The sequence below is a fragment of the Haliotis cracherodii genome, unplaced genomic scaffold (assembly GCF_022045235.1).
Source record: "Haliotis cracherodii isolate W230 unplaced genomic scaffold, xgHalCrac1.p SCAF_3, whole genome shotgun sequence".
Taxonomy (NCBI): domain Eukaryota; kingdom Metazoa; phylum Mollusca; class Gastropoda; order Lepetellida; family Haliotidae; genus Haliotis; species Haliotis cracherodii.
This window is the reverse complement of record NW_027266286.1, coordinates 45,904,027-45,927,260: the sequence shown is the minus strand read 5'-3', so window position 1 is coordinate 45,927,260 and position 23,234 is coordinate 45,904,027. Positions and strand designations below refer to the sequence as shown.

Genomic DNA, 23,234 nt, shown 5'->3' with positions numbered 1-23,234 from the left:
TTGGCGATTTCGCTCACAAAAAAAAATTAGGAAAGTGTTTTGACGAGCTGTTCTTCTTCATGCTTCGTCCAGAACGTCGTATATTACTCATTCACTTATATATTTTCATATGACTTAAGCCCGGATAAAAATACATCCATTTTCATGGTGGTGCGTTTTCAATGTTGTTCAGTATATTATGTATAACTATATTGTGCAGATGGTTACATCTCTATAATGCTAATGTATTTTGGGCCAGTGGCCTTATACCGAATAAATATCTGTCTGTCTGTCTATCTGCAATAGTGCACATCACAAGATCGATGGTTAAGGCAAGGTTATTCAGTTGGTAAAATCCAACAGGTGTTGTTATTGTCGATCGATTAAGCACTGTTATTTCCGTCGTCGGAACGCATACGCCTGCTCAATTTTAATTGTTTACGGGGATTTATAAATTCATATACAACAAACTTATCTACTGGCTGGCTGTTCATGTGTACTTACATTATCGCGTATGCAACACCTATGCACACCAAGAACACTCCAACCACCGCTATCGCTATGTAAAATCCTAGGGAATCAGAAAACATATATTGAAAAACATGTATTGAAAATAAACTGGTCATGGTTTCATGTCATGGACCCCCATCCCATCACATGAAATTAAGGCATGAAATAGGAGCATTATCAATTCCTATGAATATTTAGATAAAGAAACAAATGAATAAAAGATTCCTTTCGTCTCTGGAAAACTATTAATTCTTTAGTTATTCGTGAATATTTGAATCCAGATTGTTCTCTTCTTACCAAACATCCTCTTTGTAAATGAGGCGGTACATCTAAAACTGTAAATACACCAACAGATTAAATCACAGCCTGGCTTTTACCTTCCGAAATAAAAAGTGATGGGTGAATGCGTTGGGGTTTAACGCCGCTTTGAACAGTATTCTAGTTATATCACGGCGTGTCAGCTTACTGTAGAAGGACATCCCGAAGCGATGCAGGCCTCAGAACATCACAATTGCTTACCAATTTAGAAGGTGTTCTGAATGGTGTGTTATTATGGAAGAAGTGCCGTAGCCTCCATTGTTGTATGACAATGTATTCTTTGCCATGTTATTAAGTAACGCATCGTCTGTTTAGAGTTACGTCACTTTGACGTACCAGAATTCTATGATCTTGGGTTGGTATTATAGCTATGCCCTGATTCTAGGTTTATCAGCATCATCTGAGACCTGCATCACTTCCGGCTTTTCTATAATGTCAAGCTCACACATCATGGTATAATTCCAATACTGTTCAAAGCCGTGTGAAGCCAACCTCACGAACGGTTGCCACTACACATACATATGGGCATTGTGTGCTGTGATCATACGATTAGAACCAAAGGAAAAGTGTTGAAGCCTACTAATTCATCCTGACGTATTATCAACCTTTATCAACATTTGGCTATTATGATGTTTAAAGTTTAGTTTGTGTGTTTAGGCATAATTAAAAGCATAATTGTAAAGTTGGGTTAAAACGTCTATGCTTTTATCATTTGATGTTCCATGTGGATCATTGTGTATTGTTCGTCCTTACCAGAAGACGTTGACGGAGTTAGGTCTGTAGTTGGCTCCACTTCGGACACGCCTGGCTGAGTGGAAGCAGTGCTTGGACTCATCAATACTGGATCACTGCAGTTCACGTCTATGTCTGAACAACATAATATAACTGTAGTCAACAAGCAACTCAACTCTCACGTACTTCGGATAGGTCGTAATTGACACAAAGCATGTCAGTTTGTCAACATCAATTTATTTGTATTGAAGTTCTGGATGATCATTACTAAACTATGCTCGAAAAGTGTGATTTCTTATCATTCCTTGAAATACTTTTAAAGCAAATAGTATGACAGTTTTTATAAAGAGCAAAATGAAAAACATGTCAGGTTGATCAGTGGAACATGTCAAAGTCAAACATTCACTAATTTTTAAGGGATCGAAAGTAAAAAACATAAAGATAATAAAGTGATGTTGTACATCCTGCATGATACAATAGATAGGATTCTGATTTGATATATTACCATAACTGTTCACTTGCAATAGCATCTGGCCTTTGAGTGACTTGTTCTGTGTAAGGCCGTTCTCCCGAACAACACACAGATCTGTTTTATTCTTATCGACCGTCTGAGAAAAGCTGAAATTTTCACTACAGTTTTTGTCAAGGAATGTTACATTATGAACAAGCGTTATTCCACAGTCCACAGTCGTCCTTCTCCATACTGCCTGAGCTGCTTTGAAATCTAGATAACAACAACATCTTAAGGTGGATGGAGTCAAAGCTATTGTCAGATTGATCTTCTGTGCCCTCGCATATCCCTCATTGCACATCTCCACCTCTACAAAACAATGTCACCTGATGTGATGTAGTTGTCACATATATGCCATAAATGTAACAGACAAAGTCGAAACAGATAGACAACTTCTAGCAGAGTTAACGGCTGAGTAAGATATTTGATTGAAAGCATTTGAGATACAATTCATTATTACTGGCAACTGAAAGCAACTTAAAGTGAGATAACTCTAAAACGTTTGGATAGGTTATTCAGGTCATCGATACGAGTTGTCCTTTCCTGTCTAACTTTGAAAGCGAGCTACACGTGGGTAACATTCACAGTCCATATCGCCGCGTAACAGGAGCAGCATGATGAACATAAGGAAGAGTGTGGGGTCTGTGAGGAGGGCAGGACGAAAACAGGCGAGGCCTGACAGTGACCGGGGACCGCAGACAACTGAGCAGGCCGCCGCTGCAGACATCCAGTGCCAGCCGTCCGCTCGGGTCCCAGATGACGCCATATAGGGTGAGGTTATTCTTAACATAATTTCAATTACTCCTCCTGAAACCCTAGGTATATCTCACCCTCAGTTAGGCCCATTTGACAACCCTCAGAACGTTCCTATACTGCGTCTGTCGCGTTACCCACTGACGCCTTGGTCTAAAATTAACCAGGAATTATGGTTGTTATTCATGACCCCATAATCGTACAATTGCCGGATGGCAGGACCCTATCTAAGACCCCATTGCAAGAATTTAGAATATTTCCCATAGGACTGGTTCCCTAAAAATCCCTGGCGAGTTCAGATTTATTCACCACTAATCATATCCAGAAAGTTCATCCATAAATGATAGTGATGACAATGTATCCTCTGTCACATACACCCGCTTTGATGATGCGATCGCCTTGGTTTTCAATTTCAAGGTAGCTGATGTGCCTCCCAATGGGCTGTAAAATCACCTAGATGATTTTCTCTTTCGGGGATCAGCGAATACACTACAGGCTCAACGAAATTTGGATATCTTTCTGGATATTTGCAATAGTCGTTGAGTACCAATAGCAGTAGACTAACATCTAGTCTCTGAAATGAACACATCTTACATTAAAAAAACAGTTGTTCAGTTATCTTAATAAAAATATCATAAAAAGGAGCCCAGTGACTCTCTTCATTTGCCAAACATTATAGACTTACATGGGCTGTATTTGATATATATTTGTATCAGGGTCTGTAAGACAGACTACAATAGCAGCGAAAAAGACCGTACTACCATGCACTTGCTTTACATTTCTGGGCATAGAAATAGACACAGAGGCAATGGAAGCAAGAATCCCTGCTGAGAAAACCATACAATGTCAGAAAGCAATATCAGATTTACTTCAGCAAAACAAAGTCTTACTTAAACAAATACAATCACGACTGGGTTTACTGATTTTTATCTGCAGGGCCCACACCAATAGGCCGTCTTTTCTCTTGCAGGCTAATTGATGCCACTCGACATGCAGAAAAATCCAATGATCCAGTTGCTTGACGCAAGGAGTTAAAAAGGATTTACAACTGTGGCAGGAATTCCTGGATCAGCACAATGGAGTCTCATTGTTTCTGGATAAAAATGGCAATCAAATACAGAGGTACTTTTATATGGACAGCGCTGGGTCGAGGGGAGAGGTTTCGGGCCATATTTTGGGTATCAGTGGTCCTATGGTGCTTGGCAATCAGATTGGAGAAAAGCTGGTTACACAGCGGACACAACCTTTATGGAGTTCTTTCCAATTCTGGTACTAGTACGCCTGTGCGCAGATCAGCTTGATCATTCAGACAACCAATCAGTTGTGACGATTCTAAACAAATTGACATCTAAGGCTGCACGTGTCATGGTTCTAGTTAGATCTTTTGTGCTTCACTGTTCACAGCGCAGCATCTTAGTAAGGGTAGTAGTAAGAATGTCATCGCAGATGCTATCTCTCGTTTTCAGTTTCATCGCCTACCACAGCTGGCTCCCAATCTCGATCTGCGACCAACAGACATACCAAGCCAACACTGGGACAACTGGAAACTGAAGCTATCAGGCTGCTAGAGCTTTCACAAGCTGACAACACTAAGAAAGCCTATACAATTGCTTTGCATTCCTTTGCCAGGTTTAGATCAACTTACAACTTACAAGAACTATGGCCAGGCCCTATAGAACACTTACTACAATATATCTCATATTTATCTCCGTACAACAGAGCTCATTCAACTGCATCACTACATGTGGCAGCAATCTGCTGGTATTACAAAGTAATGAAGCTCGCAGACACCACTGATCACTTCATACTAAGAAACATGTTGCTCAGCATGAGCAATGGCAAACCAGATCCTCGTGCTCCGATTACTTTGGACATACTGCATAAGTTAAGCACATCTTAAAACATGTTTGCATCTCAAATTATGAAATTCTCCTTTACAAGGCTATGTTCTCGTTGGCTTTCTTCGCATTTCTACGGATTGGTGAACTGAATTGCATAAACGGGGTTCCTGGTCACAGTTTACTTTTAATGGATATAAAGACACAAGCACAACAGATTGAGCTAAATATTAGCCACCCCAAGACTAATCAAACAGGCAGGCAAATGCAGCTCATAGTTGGATCTCATTCTTAATATGAAATATGCCCAGTACAAGCTATTTCCTTCTGTTTGGCAATCCTGCCACCCACGCCTCAATCTCATGCTCTCTTCATTCACATCAACCATTCTCCAGTTACGAAAACACAGTTTTTTTCCAGCTTTACTACTCAAGGCCCTCAAGTTCAGTCAACTACCAGAGGCTGCATTTAAATCTCATCCCTTCCGAATCGGGGCAGCAACAATGGCAGCCATGCAAGGCGTACCACAGGAGACAATAAAGCTGTAGGGCAGATGAAAGTCAGATTCCTTTACGCGCTACATCAGAATCGGTTTGATTACTTGAATTTAAGTAACAATGCAATGTAATGTGCCAAATACCTCTTTCAAAGTTTCAGATATTGGGATTGTGGGATCATCTTACCTTTATTGGGAACAGAAGAGTTTGTTTGATTTGGGGTTAAGAAGAAACCTAGGTTTGGGCCCTGATTCTTGCATTTCTTGGCTGGGGAAGAGGGGACACCATTGGCCTGAGTTGCTGCACTGTATCAAAGCAAAGCTCCATCACAACCATCCTCCAGGTGCTATCCTACCACATGTTGGCTCAAATGACCTTATACGCCGTAAGGGTAAAGAGATGTGTAATCACATGGATGCAGACATGGATGAATTACATAAAATCCTGCCAAAAACTCGGATTATCTGGTCGGATATGTTGCCGCGCAGGCGATGTGGTGGAGCTTACTCGCCAGTGTCAATTGATGTAAAACGAAAACGAGTAAACCGGTTCATGACTCGCAAAATCTGTCAAATGGGAGGTGCTAGAATCAAGCATCAGATCAAGGCAAAGGATGCATGCCTGTATTTTGATGCTGACATTCATCTGTCTGAGATAGGTCCTGCCTTTTTCATCAATGTCATCAAGGAGGCTCTGCAATAGCCAACTTCGGAACATATTGATTGCGGTCATCCCATACGGGATCAGTGGCGGGATCCTTGGGGAAATCTTTATTTGATTAGGAATAGGTAGCGGGGGACAATGTTTGTCTACGAGTTGCTCTCAGAAGCATCTCTTTGCTATGTGTTTATGGCTATGTTTTGAAGTTGGTCCAGCGGCCTGCTGGAGGGGATGTTCCGACGGCTTGTCGGGTTTTTGCTTGATTTAGCACTTGCCGAGTGTTAGTCGATGGCTTGTCGATAGTCGCAGGGAGGGGAGTTGCTCTGGCATTTTATTTGCTAGGTTGCTTCGACAGTTTGTCGACAGGGGCAGGGAAGGGAGTTGCTCATCGATGGTTACCCTCGTGGGTTATCTCCCCTGGGTTTTGAGCTGCTCGGGTGTTTTATAATGGCGATAGGATAATATTTGTGATAGGTACATGTATCTCCCCCAGGGTACCGCCACCAATAATGAATACTGCGCCCATATTTTGCAACACACAAGTGTTTTGTTTAGTTTCCATGTTTGGTGTTTTAATTGTGTGGTTTTCATGAATGAATGCCACAATAGTTCTTGTGATAATGAACATATTTGACACAGGACACACTGTTCACTAAACTGTTTCATTAATCCAGAAAGTTTCACTTGAAACTGTGTGTCCAATAGTTACTTTTTGGTCCCTGAGACTCTCTGGCAAATATGTACTAGTATTTGGGGCATGTAAATGAAGGTGGAGTAGAAGGAAAAGCGTGTGTTTTATAAATAAAACTTGCAAACAACGCTTGCAGAAACAGAGAGTAACGTGAATGTTTGAAACATGAAATTCAAAATTAAGAAAAAAAAACGCCATCCTATTTGTACAAATATCTACGTGTTCTGTAGTTCTCCTATTGTACGAACCCATCTTCACAGTCATAAGTATTTTCAAGTTTACTATTCTGACTGCAACATGAGCATGTGTTTATGGATCACTATAAAATAATACCAGGTGTTCGCTAAAAGGTGACCGAATGGTACCACATTGCTGCCACCCGTCACAAACACTTGCAAAGGCCTGGAAATGTTCTCCTAAACATGATATATCTATAATAAAACTGTTTGAAAGCTTTGCTGTGGCCTTGAATGTTGTATTAGTGATCAAACAACTTTTGCGCCAGAGTCGTATGAAGTTCTTTGAAAATATTAACTTTAGTTCAATTTATTTAACTTTTGAAAAGACACTTTAGCACACACGCATTTAACTTTTTTGAAAGCTGTAACCACTTATGGATGAAACTTTTATCTATAACAAAACATCATAATATCAATGTGTTAGCATGTTATATATTTCACAACATAACAAAAGGAAATGTGCGTAGTGATATAATTCTCTCCATTCGTAATGGGCAGTAACATTCTTTTGATGACGTCATACAGTGATTTTACGCCAGGCAATCAGGCGACAGTGCAGTAACGTTGCGGTACTACTACCATTCGTCCCTAAAACCTACAAAAGTAGACGGTGCAGGGGGCGTCATAACATAACAATGTTCAATATAACATGAACTCTCGCATGTTCACTATTTTAACCGCCTTTCTTTGGCCCCAAAAGTCAATATCCGTGGGTTTTAAGGTTCCAGATACGTGGGTATGGCCATGTGAGGGTCACTCATGGTACAAATCTCGCTTATGCCTATAAACTTATCAGAAAGTCGATAATGGAGTTACCGTTAATCTCAAATCAATATTATTTGAATGTCTTAGATCTCTAAACCATATTATTGATGCTTTGTATTTACCTTCTGCTGGACAGACATTGACCAAGGCAGATAATCCAACAGCTATTACAGCAAACATCCACTGCATCATCACCTTGTGTGGAGATCGTGACATAAACTCAAATCATTTAAGTACTCTCTATCGCTATTTATGAAATCGATATATATATAGTATATATTTAACCTGGACGAGGAAGTGTTTTACGTTATGTTGTTATCTGCTAACCTTTCAGGAAAATAAACGTTAACAGTGATAACGACGCGGACTTTCAACATGGATCAGAATATTTTTTAGACATACCAAGTATAAGAATCACACATTGTGTGTAAATATTTATAAGAATGCATAACAAATAACTTTAATGACGACCTTGACAATTGACTAAAGTACAAGTAGATGAAACTATAGCTACGTGTTGGGATAAACTAAATGATCCCTTTGATCTTGGACTAATATACATGAATGCATTTTCAAAACAGGATCGCATTTCATACCTTTGGTGATAAAATAAGAGTGACAAAACCCATTTCATAATCCTACGAAATCTCCGCACAAAGCAGAGTCTATTGTACAATTCCGTCTATATCATTATAATGTGTATATGCTTCACTATCAAATGGTGATTAATACCAGACGAACCCCTTTTGTCACCTTGACCTTTGACCTCATGAAAAATACAAAGAAACTGCGTATTATCACTCGCACAAAGCTAAAAGAAGTTCGTGTTCACATATATTAGTTTTGAAGTTAATAGAGGTAATATCATTAGTTTTGACGGCCTTATTTAACACTTTATCTTGAAGCCAAACTTCAGTGCTGAATGTAAGCACAGGTAAGCATGGTGCTTAATCGTCTCCGACAGGGCTATTGAATGCTGCTCATTATCACTTCATCACACAGAGTCTGTTAAAAACCATTACCTTTCACAGAATTTATGTTTCTTGAAGAGAGCATATTTGAAGCAGTATTTCGATTAAACCTAATGTTTTAAAATTCTAAATCACATCGAAGATATCTACTATGATATCTACTCTATGAACACTACAATCTACTCAACATGCATGCCAATTTTTGGATTCATCAATGAAACATGCTTTCATTTGTTTTCATCTGAAAGCCCGAACTTTATACTCGCGTGGTGTTGAGTGCTATGGTTTCAACATACTATACTTTATGCTGTTATCTCTCTGTGAGTCACATGTTAAAACGTTTTGTTCAACACTTCCCTTGTTCTAGTTTACATTATCGATAACGTTATCTACTGCCCGAATCAACGGAAATCGAGAATTACACGCAGTGCACAAGTATATATATATCTTGTTTCATCAATTTATTAGGGGTACTCGATTCTATTACCGAACGACAATGATGTGATTGTACACGTCAATGTTTATGGTATACGTTGTTGCGTATTTGTTTAGGTTGTTAAATAGGACAGAATCTCAGAGCATTCTCAGGGAATTCGATTCTACTGCTGACCGACAATGATGTGATTGTATACGTCAATGTGTATTGTATACGTTGTTATTTGTGTCTGTTTAGGTAGTTAAATAGGACAGAATCTCAGAGCACCTCAAGAAAGAAGAAGGAAACGGAGTTTAAACAAAATTTAAGTAACAAAATAGAGTAATAGCACCATGGTATTGTTGCACAAGTTGTGTTGAATGTTATGTATATTACTAATATCTAATCCAAGCACATTTAACTATATCATGGCACATGGGAGTAAATCGTTTTTTAATTGATACCTTCTGAAGGACAAATACAAAAATGAACATGTTTATTTTTAATGCTCACAAATGAGGAACAAAAGCCTGTACCAGTTGCAGGATAACGTCGAAATCCTATAATCACATGTTGAGTGCAATACTTGACATGTAAAATCAAATCTAAGGTGGGTGCGATTGTCAGTTTCAGATTCCTTATGTGGTTACAGTGGTTGAAATGTTGTTAACATGAGGTGACTGCAGTGGTACATGTATGAATAAAACAATCAAATAGTCAAAAGCGAGTTTAAAAGGGAAATTACTGTAAATGACATCACGAAAATATATATACTAACGGAAAAATGTATCATTGTTTTATATAAAGTGCAAAAAAAGTACATATATTCTGAAAATAAATAATCTATATTTCAATACATGAAGACATCACCTCGACTTTTAGGTCGTGATTCACAATTTTCACATGCATGTTAATGTATGGCACACAAGTAGGACGTCTGCATGTTGGTTTGGAGCATGATATGTGTTTTTTAATGTAAACAGAGCACAATGACAGTTTAGCTATCAGGTGCTCATAAAAACAATTATGTTGTACCGTAATCCAGTCGACGCGCCCTGGGCATGCTGCAAACAGGAATGGCGCAAAACGGAGGTGCCAGATATTTTACATTACCATCTCTCAGGTACAACAGCAGGGCAGCACTCATGACTTCCCACCGGTCGGTCATCCACACGTGACGTCAACAAGACAAACGTATTCGGTTTGTCCATCTACGGAATCGATACCAAGCTGAGGCAGGAAATCACATTGCTGTGCTACTACCATGGCCGGATGATTCTCCAGACCTCAACCCCTTAGAACATGTATTGGATGAAACGGAACGACTCCTATGACACGACAAAAACCAACAGGTGACGCCTGCTCGGTTGAATCAATCTTTTGTTGACATTTGGAAACACATCCCCCAGGCTGTTTTCACTGGAGATGTAACTAATCTACATACACACACGCACGCTAGCACGCACGCACACACGCACACGTACACACAAAAAAACATTACTTTGATAACAAATAGAAATGAACAATTAAATTCAAGTGACCATCAGAACACAATACATTATTTACACATGTTTTAACTTGATGGATGTGTTATGTGCACTATTGCAGGCAAAAGTTGAAAATATCACATACATGTAGAGCTGCATCAGTCTCCCAGCGCATAATATCATTATTCAAATTCTATTGTTCGTGGTTTAATTGAGTATATACAGTGATTGAAATTAAAAAAACAAACCATTCACATCAACGGTTTTAAATCACAATAGCATGTCTCTGATTAAACAGTAACTTGACCATCGCTTCACGTCGTATGAATTTCCACACGGCGCAGAAGGTACTTTTTAATAAGCCAATATTGATTTCCAAAGATTACTTCCGAACAAAAATACACATTTGCAGTAAAATGAAAACAAACAGCCACATTCTGGAATAGACGATTAAGTTGAAATGCAGAACTCCGCCTACACGTCAGTATGGTGGAATGGAGATAAATAAATACTGCTGTCAATGTTAAGCTCCATGCACCTTTTGGTTGTGTTACATGTACCATGTGTAGCCTCTCACTGATCATAACGTTCCATATCCTCACTTTTTCACTTTCGCATAAACATCACCAGTTTTAAGGATGGTCTCGTGGCACATCTGTAAAATGGATGCTGGTCTGTGATTACCCTCTCCGGTGGATATTCTTTCATATGCATTATCCTGTATGATGTCCTTGATGCATGTATCAAATTCAACTTTTTCTGGTCCTGTCGGCTGCTCATTGGCATCCGCTGTGTTGTCCATGTCCTCATAATCTCCACCGACTACGTTGCTCTGGCTGTGCTGTTTCAGACTATTACAAGAAGCCGTCAATTGTGATTCAGAAATATATCCCTGGTTTCTTGCTGTGTCGTCAATATCCTCCTAACCTCCACCGACTCCGTCAGCCTGGCTGTTCTGTTTCAGACTATTACAAGAAGCCGTCGATTGTGATGCAGAGATACATGCACATTCCTGGTTCTTTGCTGTGTTGTCAATATCCTCATAACCTCCATCTGCTCCGTTGAGATTGATGTTCAGTTTCAGAGGATTACAAGAAGCCGTCAATTGTGATTCAGAAATATCATCCTGGTTCTTTGCTGTGTCGTCAATATCCTCATAACCTCCACCGACTCCGTCAGCCTGGCTGTTCTGTTTCTGAGTATTAGAAGAAGCCGTCGATTGTGATTCAGAAATATCTTCCTGGTTCTTTGCTGTGTTGTCAATATCCTCATAACCTCCATTTGCTCCGTTGAGATTGATGTTCAGTTTCAGAGGATTACAAGAAGCCGTCAATTGTGATTCAGAAGTATCTTCCTGGTTCTTTGCTGTGTCGTCAATATCCTCATAACCTCCACCGACTCCGTCAGCCTGGCTGTTCTGTTTCTGAGTATTAGAAGAATCCGTCGATTGTGATTCAGAAATATCTTCCTGGTTCTTTGCTGTGTTGTCAATATCCTCATAACCTCCACAGACTCCCTTGCCCTGGCTGTTATGTTCCTGAGCACTACACGAGGCCGTCGGATGTGATTCAGAGATAACTCCATGGTTCGTTGCTGTGTTGTCAATGTCCTCATAATCTCCACTGACTCCGTTGCCCTGTCTGTGCTGTTCCAGAGTATTACACGAGGCTGTCGATTGTGATTCAGAATTATCTTCCTGGCTCTTAGCTGTGTTGTCAACATCCTCATAATCTCCGCCGACTCCCTTGTCCAGGCTATTCTGTTCCAGAGTATTACACGAAGCTTTCGATTGTGATTCAGAGATCTGTTTCGTTGTTGTGTTGTCAACGTCCTCATAATTATCTTTACCCACTCCGTTGCCCTGGATGTACTGTTTCAGAGTACTGCAGGAAGCCGTCAATTGTGATTCGGAAATTATATTTTCCGGGTTCTTTACGGTGTTGTCAACATCATCAAAATGGCCATTAATGACCTGGCCGCTCCTTTTTCCGTTATCTTCGCAAGCACATTCTGCTGGCACATTCGTTTCTTTCTGGTTTTCTGCCATGTCAACATGTAAAATGATGTCTTCGTTGTACCTCTTCACTTTAACATCACAAACTGTCTCTTGTGGCACAGGAAAGTTTTGGTTCCTCCGATGTACCCTGTAAGTAAATAAATACTTTCTAAAAATAAAGATTTCTACGATTGTTTTCGAATTGGAATTGGATCGTATTCCAACGGCTGTCCTACCATTTTCTCTGTATGTTTAACCTTATATTTGTTACTTTTGTGACAAAACAACACCGCAGAACCATGCATTTAACATTCGGAAAGATCGGTTGAACAGTCATATTTTCAAGCAGATTTTCAGAGCGAAGCTTAACGTTAACGAATTTCTAAATTCATATTTAAGAAACTGATGTACTGCTGAGGAAGTGACTTTTTACCTAGGTTTCGTTTTGTCCTCGGCGAAAATGTATCGGTTTATAACACACAAAACTCTAGTAGTCAATGCTTGTATTTCTCTTGTATTCGTTTCACACACATTACGAAAATGATCACCTTTTACTGTGTACTTACAATATCACGCATACAACACCGATGCACGTCAAGACGCCTCCAACCACCGCTAACGCTATGTAAACTCCTACGGATCATAAAACATATATTTTTCACACTGAACATATGATGAAATAAGTCATGCTTTTCATGTCATGTGCCCCCGTCCCCAGTGTGAAATTAATGCGACATGTGAGCGTCATCAACTCAACTCATTATTTAAATTAAGTTACAAATACTGATAAGCTTCTTTTTCTTTCTTGAAAACAATTATTTATTTGATAATTAGTGTGTGTTTGAATCAAGGAAGTTCTCTTCCCATCAAATATTCTGTGATACTATCAATAGGAGAGCCTTGTTATTATCTTGTGAAATAAATGTCAAAAACAAATGTGATGAGACGTTTTGGTGATTGATTGGCAATAAAAATGAAAGGTTCACTGTTCGTATTAAGCATATACCAAATAACTTTACACCGAAGTGTAGATGTAACTGTCATAATTTGCATATCAGAGTTGACAGATTTTCCAAAACTCCTTAAACAAAAAGCACCTTCATACGTGTTCTGTAACACTATTATAGAAGACGAATATCTCGTCTTAATGATTTGCCAGGAATATATATATATTCTTTATTCGATTACCCTCTCATCTGAGGAATTATATTGTGATCAGTTATATGACCAGAGCAACAGCGACGAGACAAACATGACCAAAGTCACATACTGCATCTGGAAACTGGTATGAACGATAAAAACACCTGATCAAAAGCTCTACGATTACAGTACTATTTGTATTTATGATGAAAAAGAAAGCAGCTGATTTAGCTGATTATCAGATATCATAATGTCCTTCTTCACTTTTTTTATCGCTGGCACCAGGGGCCCTGTCGTCTAAGTTCTTTAAGTGATAAACGTAACGTGTGACAAGTAGTTTGTTATTTGGAGATTATTTATTTAGAGTTTCCTTAATTCATATCAAACGTGCACACCAAGTTATCAAATATAACCTCATACGACCCTTTTCATCCCAAAGTACTTGTGGCGTTCAAGAATATTGCACTTTTATAGCGCCGTGTACACGCGCGTGTGTGGCTGCTTCTACTAGCTTCTGCAAGCAGATGTCATATCAATCATTGTCAAAGTGCTTTGAGGATTTATGAACAGTTTCTAGATGTATGAATTGAGGTCAGGACAAAGGGGATTAACGTCGTGTTCAAGATTATTTCACTGCTATAGCGACCTATATGTCCGTGTGTGTAGCTGACTGGAGTTATGCGCGTGCGACCCTGCTCAGATATATCACGCTCTACGACTCCAGCCCTTGTTTTACACTCTTAACATAATCATCCAGCTAACAAGCAATGTATACACACCGCCAAAAGAAACGCTAACAAAAGAAACATATAGAGAAGTATGTACGTCAAGAAGAGTTTCTGACAAAACTAATAATCTGTCAAATGTTACCACAGTGTCTTTATTCTTATCACGATATACTGCACATGATTTCCAATACATACTCACCGCAAACAGAAACGCTAACCATCCAAAAATTTAGAGTGAGTGATATTGGTTTTACGCCGCTTTTAGCAATATTACAGCAACACCAGCTGCGTAAAACCATACTCACTCACTACTCAACATGTATGGTTTTCGCGTTTCTTTTGTCAGATGGTATAATTCTCTAAAACATTCAGCAGTAGTTCTACTCAAACACACCGGATTCAATTTTTAACAATACGACTAGGTTCACTGCGTATTGTTCTGCTTTACCTGAAGACGTTGAAGTCAGTTCTGTAGTTGGCTCTACCTCGGTCACACCTCTGTCAGAGGAACCCGGGCATGGATCTGGCTGTCTGCAGTTCACGTCTATGTCTGTACAACATAATATTACTGAAACCAACGGGCATTATAATTCTACAAAATGTCCAGACTTTGCAGACAGTAGTAATTCTAATCAAGCACACCTGACTGGTTGTACTTGCCACAAAGCGCATACGTTTGTTGAAATCAATTTATTTTCATAAACGCTGCAGTAGATCAAACGGTGCTTTTCCGCAAAATATTATTTCTGTTCATATACGGAAACACAATACATCTGAGTCCAATCTATAAACATCCGGGACAACCAAAAGGTATGCCACAGTGTTCGTAAAAAAACATTGTCATTAAACCGCAACACAAAAGATTTGAGGACATTACGTCAGAACGGATTTCCGTGACTTTTGACCGTTCACAGGGGTAACTGGAAGTCGACAATAGCCAATCAGAAAGCAGCTGTCTCGAGCTTTGCAATACAAGTTTGAAAAATGCGACGCGCATTCCCGACTACGTTTTGAAACATCTTTTGAAAAAGTTCTCGATTCAAATTTAAAGATCCCAATGTTTGATAGATGACCCTGATTGTATGGCAGTACATGTACTTCCCAAGGGCTATGGAAATGCTCATCCGTTTCCAGTGTTTCTCCAATTGAAACGGGAGATAGATGATGATCTTAACGGAACCAGTCGTAAAGCCCGTAACTATCGTTCAGAATGAATCATGTTTACCTACGAATATTCATGGTTATATGATTAAAAAAACAACATTTGGACTTTCACTTCTTTCGCAATATATATTGTAAATAAAAGCGACAAAACCCTTTGCATATGCATATTCCAAAGTAGGGTCGATTGTAGGATTCCGACTATATCATTTACATGTGTTTAGTTTATGAATCACTGTAAAATATTGATGATGCTAGGTGTTCGCGATGGCATCCGTCATAAACACATGCAAAGGCAAGTCCATTGTTCACATGAGAAAAAGACAGGAACATTTGACGACGCTCTAATTGGTCGGATGAAACGTAGTTCTTGCGTGACCCTCGATGTGACATCCTCAAACCTATGTGTTAGCTAGCTGATTTGAATGAGACTGAAAAAAACCAAACTTGATTAGCAACGTTACCACAATTTTTACCAAATCATCACAATTACATGAGTTTCAAGTGAACAGTTGAACATGTAAAAGTCAAACATTCACTACTTAATTTGGGATAGAGGACGAACGGCATTTAACATGAAGTGATGTACAGCATGTATGATAAAACAGATTACATGTAGATGGAATACAATACCATCATCGTTTGCTTGCAGCATCAGCTGGCCTTGGAGTGACTGTGTCTGTGCATGGCAATCCTCCTGAACGGCACACAGATCAAACGCAATTTCACCTGGATCGACTTTCTGAGAAATGGTGCCTGTGCTGTTACAGGTTTTGTCAAGGAATGATACATTATGATCAAGTGTTATTCCACAGCCAATAGTCACATTTCTGAACACTACCTGAGTTCTTTTCAAATTTAGATGACAACAACATCTATAGTACATTGAAGTCAAATCTATTGTCAGACTGATGTTCCGCGCACTCGCCGTTGTTCCATTGCACATATCCACCTCTGCAACACAATTTAACATTGTATGATGTATTTACCACATAATCAACCGTTATTGTGTCGCATCATATAATTAAACAGTGTAATCAACACATGTCAACACATTTTTGAACCAAACAATTCGTTGCAACCCTTAACGATAATTTCTCTAAGAGGTACTCTAACAAGTAAGACTCCATAAACATCGCCGATGTTTACATGCAGGCACAACTTAAGACGAAAATTAGATATTGTGGATAATAAATCCAGCTACCTAATCGACAAAAACCCTACACAATTTCCAAAGAGAATGAAATACACCATGAATAACATGAGTTCACCTCGAAAACCTGCAGAGATGAAACGGTAAAAGATCATCTCAAAGATCTTCTCCAATATCATCTCAAATATCCTTCTCGATATTGAAATTGATACGGTAGTCAGCCATATAGTATATATATACGAGAGAAAGCATGACCTCACTATTTTCAAGATATGTAAGTCTTAGAAAACTATATCGTCTTAATGATGATTTGTATTTACCTTCTGCTGCACAGAAATTGACCAAGGTAGCTAATCCAACTGCCGTAACAACTGATATCCATTGCATCCTCAAATTGTGTTGAGATTGTGATACAGGCTGTAAAGGTAATCGCAAAACCACATATCCACCGCTAAGCATGAACTAGATATATATATAAGCTGGACGAGGAAAGTGTTCATATTTCGTTGTGTTGTTATCTTCCAACTCTCAATTCTCCTCGGGAATGTAAATGTTGAAAATGATAATGACATGGGCATTCACTTTGGAAGAGTAAACATTTCAGACATATCTTGACCTGACGCATCAGAACGTCTTAAGATGCAACAACTTTCAAGTATTAGAATCAGAGTTTAACACACAGCAAAGACCTTTGCTTACCAACACTTGATCAATTACCCAGATATATGCCATGCAGGTTTTGCTAAATAACCTTCATGGCAACCCTTGACAGAAATGCAAGTAGGTGTACATGAAACTGTGCACTAGAAACCGTTATAGATTTATACCTACGTAACATGATCAAGTGCATGATTAACCTGGCCTTTGATTAGTCTAATCCAAACATGTTTAACTATATCCCCAAAAAATCACAAGGGAAACCTGCTACCCTTTAGTCATATGAAATCTGAGTCCATTGAACGATTCCGACAAAATCATAACCATGAGTGCATGTATCATTATCAAACAGTGATGACACCAGGTGTTCGCGAAAAGGCGAGCATGTTCTTCCTCATATATACTGAACCACAAAAAAGAAACGTCAGCCCACGTAACATTGCATGAAAAGTTGTCATTCAAATATCTGGGTAATTTTTGTCAAAATTTCTAAAATTTAACATTACCTTGTCCGGAAAAATGAAATTTGATGATAAAAAACAAAGCAGATGACAATAAAACCGATCGACCAAACGCACCACGGCAACGGCCATGGTAACCCATTGCATGTGAGTTTCTTGCAATTTGAAATGCACATGCGTTCCCCCATTTCTTGCCCTATAAATATCCACCCAGATCGGATAACATTCATTCGTTAATGAATTGCTACCACATGCCAAGATTGACAAGAAATCAGGGACACCAAGCCCTTGGACGATTGCAAGCTGGACAAACCGCCCGGCAAGTAGCCAATGCATTTCAAGTCCACGTGAGGACAATATACAGGCTCCAGCAACGGTATCAGACCACCAACACTACAGACGACCGACCACGTAGTGGAAGACCAAGGCTCACCACCCGACGTCAGGATCGTGAGATTGGGCGACAACATCTTCAAGATCGCTTTGTTACTGCTGCGGAAACTGCTCGACAGACCATGGGGACACACCAGCGACACATTAGGGCGGACACCGTGCGTCGACCATTGACGAACAGACGCCTCCACTGTTACAGGCCACACCGAGCACCCATTCTGATACCACGTCTTTGCCAGGACCGTCTTCAGTGGGCAACACAGCACCAGCATTGGCGCCACAAGCAGTGGAGAAGAGTCCTCTTCTCAGACGAGAGCCGTTACTGTATCTCAACAGCAGATGGCAGAGAGAGATTCTGGCGACGCACTGGGGAGCGTTATTCGGATGCTTGTGTTGTTGAGAGAGACTCGTGGGGTGGTCCAAGCATCATGGTGTGGGGTGGGAATTGGTCTTGCACAGAGGGTCGGCCCTGTGGTCTTCCAGAACATCGGTCCAGGGAGAGGCAATTGTGTCACAGCAGCTCGGTACATTGATCACGTCTTGAGACCACACGACATGCCTCATTTGGCACGTCGCCGCAACCATGGTTTTCAGCATGATAACGCCCGTGCCCACACTTCGAGAGCAACAAGAGACTTCCTCCATCAGAATGGCATCCGAACCATTCAGTGGCCTGCACTCAGTCCCGATTTAAATCCCATTGAGCACCTGTGGGACGAGATGCAAAGACGGCTGAATGACGTTCGACCAAGGCCGACAACTGCAGCTGAACTTCGTTTGGCGTTCCTCAGAGTATGGGCTCAAGTGCCTATGGCCTTCATCAACCGCTTCATCCATTCCATATATCGCCGTTGCACAGCAGTCATCAATGCACATGGTGGACACAAGAGATACTGACATGTGATGCCATTTTCTCAGATCTCAGAGACTAGTGTTGTGTTTCACTTTAAGAACATTTGACACTTTAATTACAACCTTGATGATCAGTTTTGCCAAGTTTTATCTTTTTGATATGTCTCAAAGTATGTTTACAGTGTTGGACAAATAAGATTGCTCATATAACTATCCATGGTGACGTTTCTTTTGCGGTTCAGTATATTACACATACTTGGAGAAAGTGTAAACATACACCTGTGATCTGGATGCCTTCAACTAAATGTAACCTATAATAACGGAAAAAAGTAATTGTGCTTCACATAACGTTCAATAAAAATAAATGTATTCTGAAATTGATAATCAATACATATTCCTGAAGACATCACTCCGACTCTAAGGTCGTGGTTAATAAATTTCACTTGCATGTTAATGCACGGCGAACAATATGGGGTGGGGGGGGGGGGGGTGTTTGTGTTTGTTTTTGTGTGTGAATGTCTACGTTTGCTTGTACTGGTCTACTGCCGATTTTATAGTGCTGACTCACTGAGATACATGTACCATGCCACAGTTGAACATGAATACCCCACTCAGACACAGCATACAGACTCTGAGCCGATCAGCAATTGTATTAGCCCCTTAATGCCTTAATGCAACAATTAAATAATGTATACAATCAACTTTTTGTTTAAATTGTTTGATAGGCATTACTTAGAAGTTGACGGATGACAGATAGACACAATTTTTATGGATAACAGCTTTTCACAGTATTAAAGAAGTTGTTATTCATAAAAATTGTGTCTAACTTATTTTCTTCCTGTGGTAGAAACGAATGATGAGTATACATTGGTTACACTTCATATGTAACGTATGGTGAAACTAGTCATGCTGGTGCAATGCTTGTAAATCTTTCCATTTCCGTTTATTGATGTATTCACTTTCCTGACAAGCAGTAGATAACGTTATCAATAATGTGAGCGTGAAGAAGGAAAATGTTTAACATGACAATGTTGGAGTGATAAAAGTACATTACAACTAAACATTAACACTGAACACAGGGTCCACCATGACACTGCACCAGTCTGTTGTCGACATGGCTTCAAAGCATGTTGTGCTTTGAACTCACTGAACATTTGACATCGTCAGATTTCCACCTCCACCCATATTTTCTGATAAGCATTATGCAAAAGCAAATAACGTCATTTCTCGTGTGGAGTACTGTTCACACTACCAGGAGGAAGTCCTAACCACCAGTAGGATCCCGGCATACCATCATCATTGACAGAAGTGTATCTAAGAGGAGATTAAGTTGAAAAATAACTAGCAACCAAGTCCATCAATTGAGACCATCATAGTTAAGCTCAAACGATTTCAGTTTTCCACACCTCGCACATTGAGTTGAGGTGAAATGGGGTAACATGTAACGTGTCTATTAAAACATTTTTTGGGTTCGAATCATCCAGCGACCTTCACCTTTACGGGTAGATGCACTATCCACCAGACCATGTAGGCGGTCCACGTATAGTTAGATATAAAAGATCACATTTTGCACGTGTGTTAGTTATTGTGACTGTCATCTTATCAGTACCAAAATTAACTCAGTATGGTAACACATGTTAGTATAAGGAAATGTTATAATAACATGTATCACCATGGGCCTTTAGCTTAATCATAGGGAAGAGTTTCAGTCAACAGTGCTGCACTAGTCATATGTTGAGCGTGTCAACCAAGTTGTAAATAAATTAAGTACCACCAAATGGACAATGAGAGTCAAGCCTTATATTAGAATGTATTATTACGAATGCAGAACTATTGTTAATACGGACTTTCATACCCATCGAGTCCCGTAGGATGCACTCCTGAATGTCTTTGAATGTGTTAAGTTTGTAGTCTGTTTGTAGCATTGATGTCGTTCCAGAACCTGTTGCTTGGGATTATCAGAACCCTGATATTATTACATTAAGTCTCACGTATTAACTGTGCATAGAATGTTAGAGAACCGTGCATTACATGAGTGAATGCATGTTTGAAATGAAAATGTTTGAATCACAATATTCTAAAAAAATATGCATACATGTACATTGGGTGTACATGCATACTAACGCCATTTGCAGAGTGGACCAGTGGAGAGTTTCGGGTATGATAACAGGCACGTATGTATTACATGTACAAATCTCATTAACTTATGTACATGGATACAACTCACTAACACGTATACATGCACACACCTCACTCACACTTGTGAATGTATGCACCTCGCAAACACGTTTGAGTGCATACACCTATACAACTATGACAGTTGTTTGCAAATATGACAGATCCTCAGTGCTCACGACAGCAAAGTCACAGGTAATACAGCACCTCCCTAGAAATGACAGTATGGCGGCAAGAATTTGCTTCAGATGTATTGATGATCTGATATCGTTCAATAACCACCAACTAACAAATTCCCTTCCAATGTTTTACCCAACTGAGCTAGAAATTACGGAAACCAATAAAACAGGCTCATTTGTTTCATACTTTGATCTTTACTTTAATATTCTGAGTTACAAAAAACTCCAACAAGACTTTCTGACAAGGGGGATGAATTCAACTTTCAAACAGTCAGATTTTCCATCATGCCGGGCAATATTCCAGCACCTCCAGACTTTGGTGTCTGCATTTCTCAATTTCTGAGGTAACATCGGGAATGATGATGATAATGACTTTGTCATAATTGAACAATCGATTTTGCTTTTAGCAGATTTCTTATATCTATGGTAAGAGTTTAGTGACTTTTGCTTCTATTTCGTAAACAACCGTATTTATACGACCACATGTACAATAGAGCGAGGTTGAAGAACACCTGCAATACCATATAAACACACTAACCATTATCGAAAAATATGAGTGAAATGATTACTCAAAAAGTGTTTACTGTACCTGACGTTAATCAAAATCAAATGACACACACATCCAACTACACATTTATTATTTCTAAACTCTACATAAGATACATTTTTGGTGATTCACAAAAGTGGAGGATATTAAACTTGGTGGAAGATCATGAAACTGTGCAAAGGGAAGAGATGTTTTAAGTGAATAGTTAGAAATAGATACTGAAATATGGAGAATATCTTTTCGGCAGTGGTGACAAAAACATGAAAAGTTTGTATTGTGGAAACATTGTGTAAATAGTGAAATTGAATAGATTGTGTGATGGGGCTCAATGAATAAATCGGTTTTTTTCATTCACGTGGGAAATAAATGTTTTGAAAAAGTCCCCACCCAACCCCAATGCAAATCAAATGGAGGCTCCCTAAATAGCCACGTTATTTACATATTTATTGGCGTGTAAAGCGTTGGAGGAGCATGCAGAAAATATTATGTAAGGCACATCTTCCCTGACTAAGCCCAAGCTGATAGGATTCTGTATTCCCCTCCTCTCCAACTTCAATTTCATAACTCTGTACAGGTCTCATCTCAATATCCGGAGTCTCGTCTTAAAGTTTTACAACTTGTTAAGCTGATCATGGTAAATCAACGTTAAAAAGTCCCCTTAAAAAAGTTAGGCCCCTGACCGTTCATGCGTGTTGGTACAGCACCCAACGAGATGCAGTTGATCACAGGTCGCGTTGCTCTCAACACATTTGAACCATTTGTAACATCACCGGTATGTTTCCCCTGCGTTTTCACCCCACTGATCCCTTTCCAACAATACACTCTCTCTGCCTTAAAGTATCGCGTGAACACAGTCAAGGTCGACATTTTGTTTGTTTAACTCACTGTAAATATGTTTTTGTTTGAAACTTTGATGTCCGTTTCTGGCTGCCTGAATGTTCTTAGCCATCGTCTGTTGAGTCGCGCAGGCTGTATCCATTCCGCCATCCAGATATACAGTATGTGTACAGATTGGTACGTCTTCCAAGAGGTTGGCCATCAGAAGCATCGGAGTATTGGAATTTGCTTTAAAGTGAGACTCCTGTCCTCGTACATTGTACTGTGGCCTTTAGTTGGTTCTTTGTTGAGAACAAGCACAGTCCACACAGCAGGGGGAGCTTATTGTGAAGTCCTTTCGATTTCCTGCTCGTTGGGACAATCAAGGAGTGCATTTCGTTTTCCTTATCTGAAATCCCTTGATATGCCGATGACCCTTTCAAGACCATTCATTATCACATACTCCCCTAGTATCATTGTCATAGTTCATGCTTCCCTTTGAACAGCACACTGAACACCTTAAGGCGCCACATTCAAGGTTTCTCTTTTGCTGTAACTGCTTCGTGTGTCGTCGGTGCCCTTTGCTACTCCAGTACTTGAACCCCCATCT

At 39.6% G+C, this 23,234-nt stretch overlaps 1 protein-coding gene and 1 pseudogene across 1 annotated transcript; both read right to left on the bottom strand.

Moving 5' to 3' along the window:
• Window positions 1–1,504: 1,504 nt before the first annotated feature.
• Window positions 1,505–7,685, bottom strand: LOC139475466 (uncharacterized). The gene is made up of 3 exons (XM_071258671.1): window positions 7,616–7,685; window positions 2,045–2,359; window positions 1,505–1,674 (listed from the first exon to the last, which is right to left on the bottom strand). The coding sequence occupies exons 1-3, from the start codon at window positions 7,683–7,685 to the stop codon at window positions 1,505–1,507; spliced, it is 555 nt and encodes a 184-aa protein (XP_071114772.1).
• A 3,279-nt stretch (window positions 7,686–10,964) lies between these two features.
• On the bottom strand, window positions 10,965–18,327 carry LOC139475465 (uncharacterized; annotated as a pseudogene).
• Window positions 18,328–23,234: the final 4,907 nt, after the last annotated feature.

What these genes read in the sequence shown, in the direction of transcription:
- LOC139475466 (XM_071258671.1), bottom strand. Translation starts at nt 7,685, where the DNA reads ATGATGCAGTGGATGTTTGCTGTAATAGCTGTTGGATTATCTGCCTTG. An exon ending in CAATGTCTGTCCAGCAGAAG is followed by an intron (nt 2,360 to 7,615) that starts GTAAATACAAAG and finishes ATTGTTTTGTAG; the next exon opens with AGGTGGAGATGTGCAATGAG. An exon ending in ATTGCAAGTGAACAGTTATG is followed by an intron (nt 1,675 to 2,044) that starts GTAATATATCAA and finishes TATGTTGTTCAG; the next exon opens with ACATAGACGTGAACTGCAGT.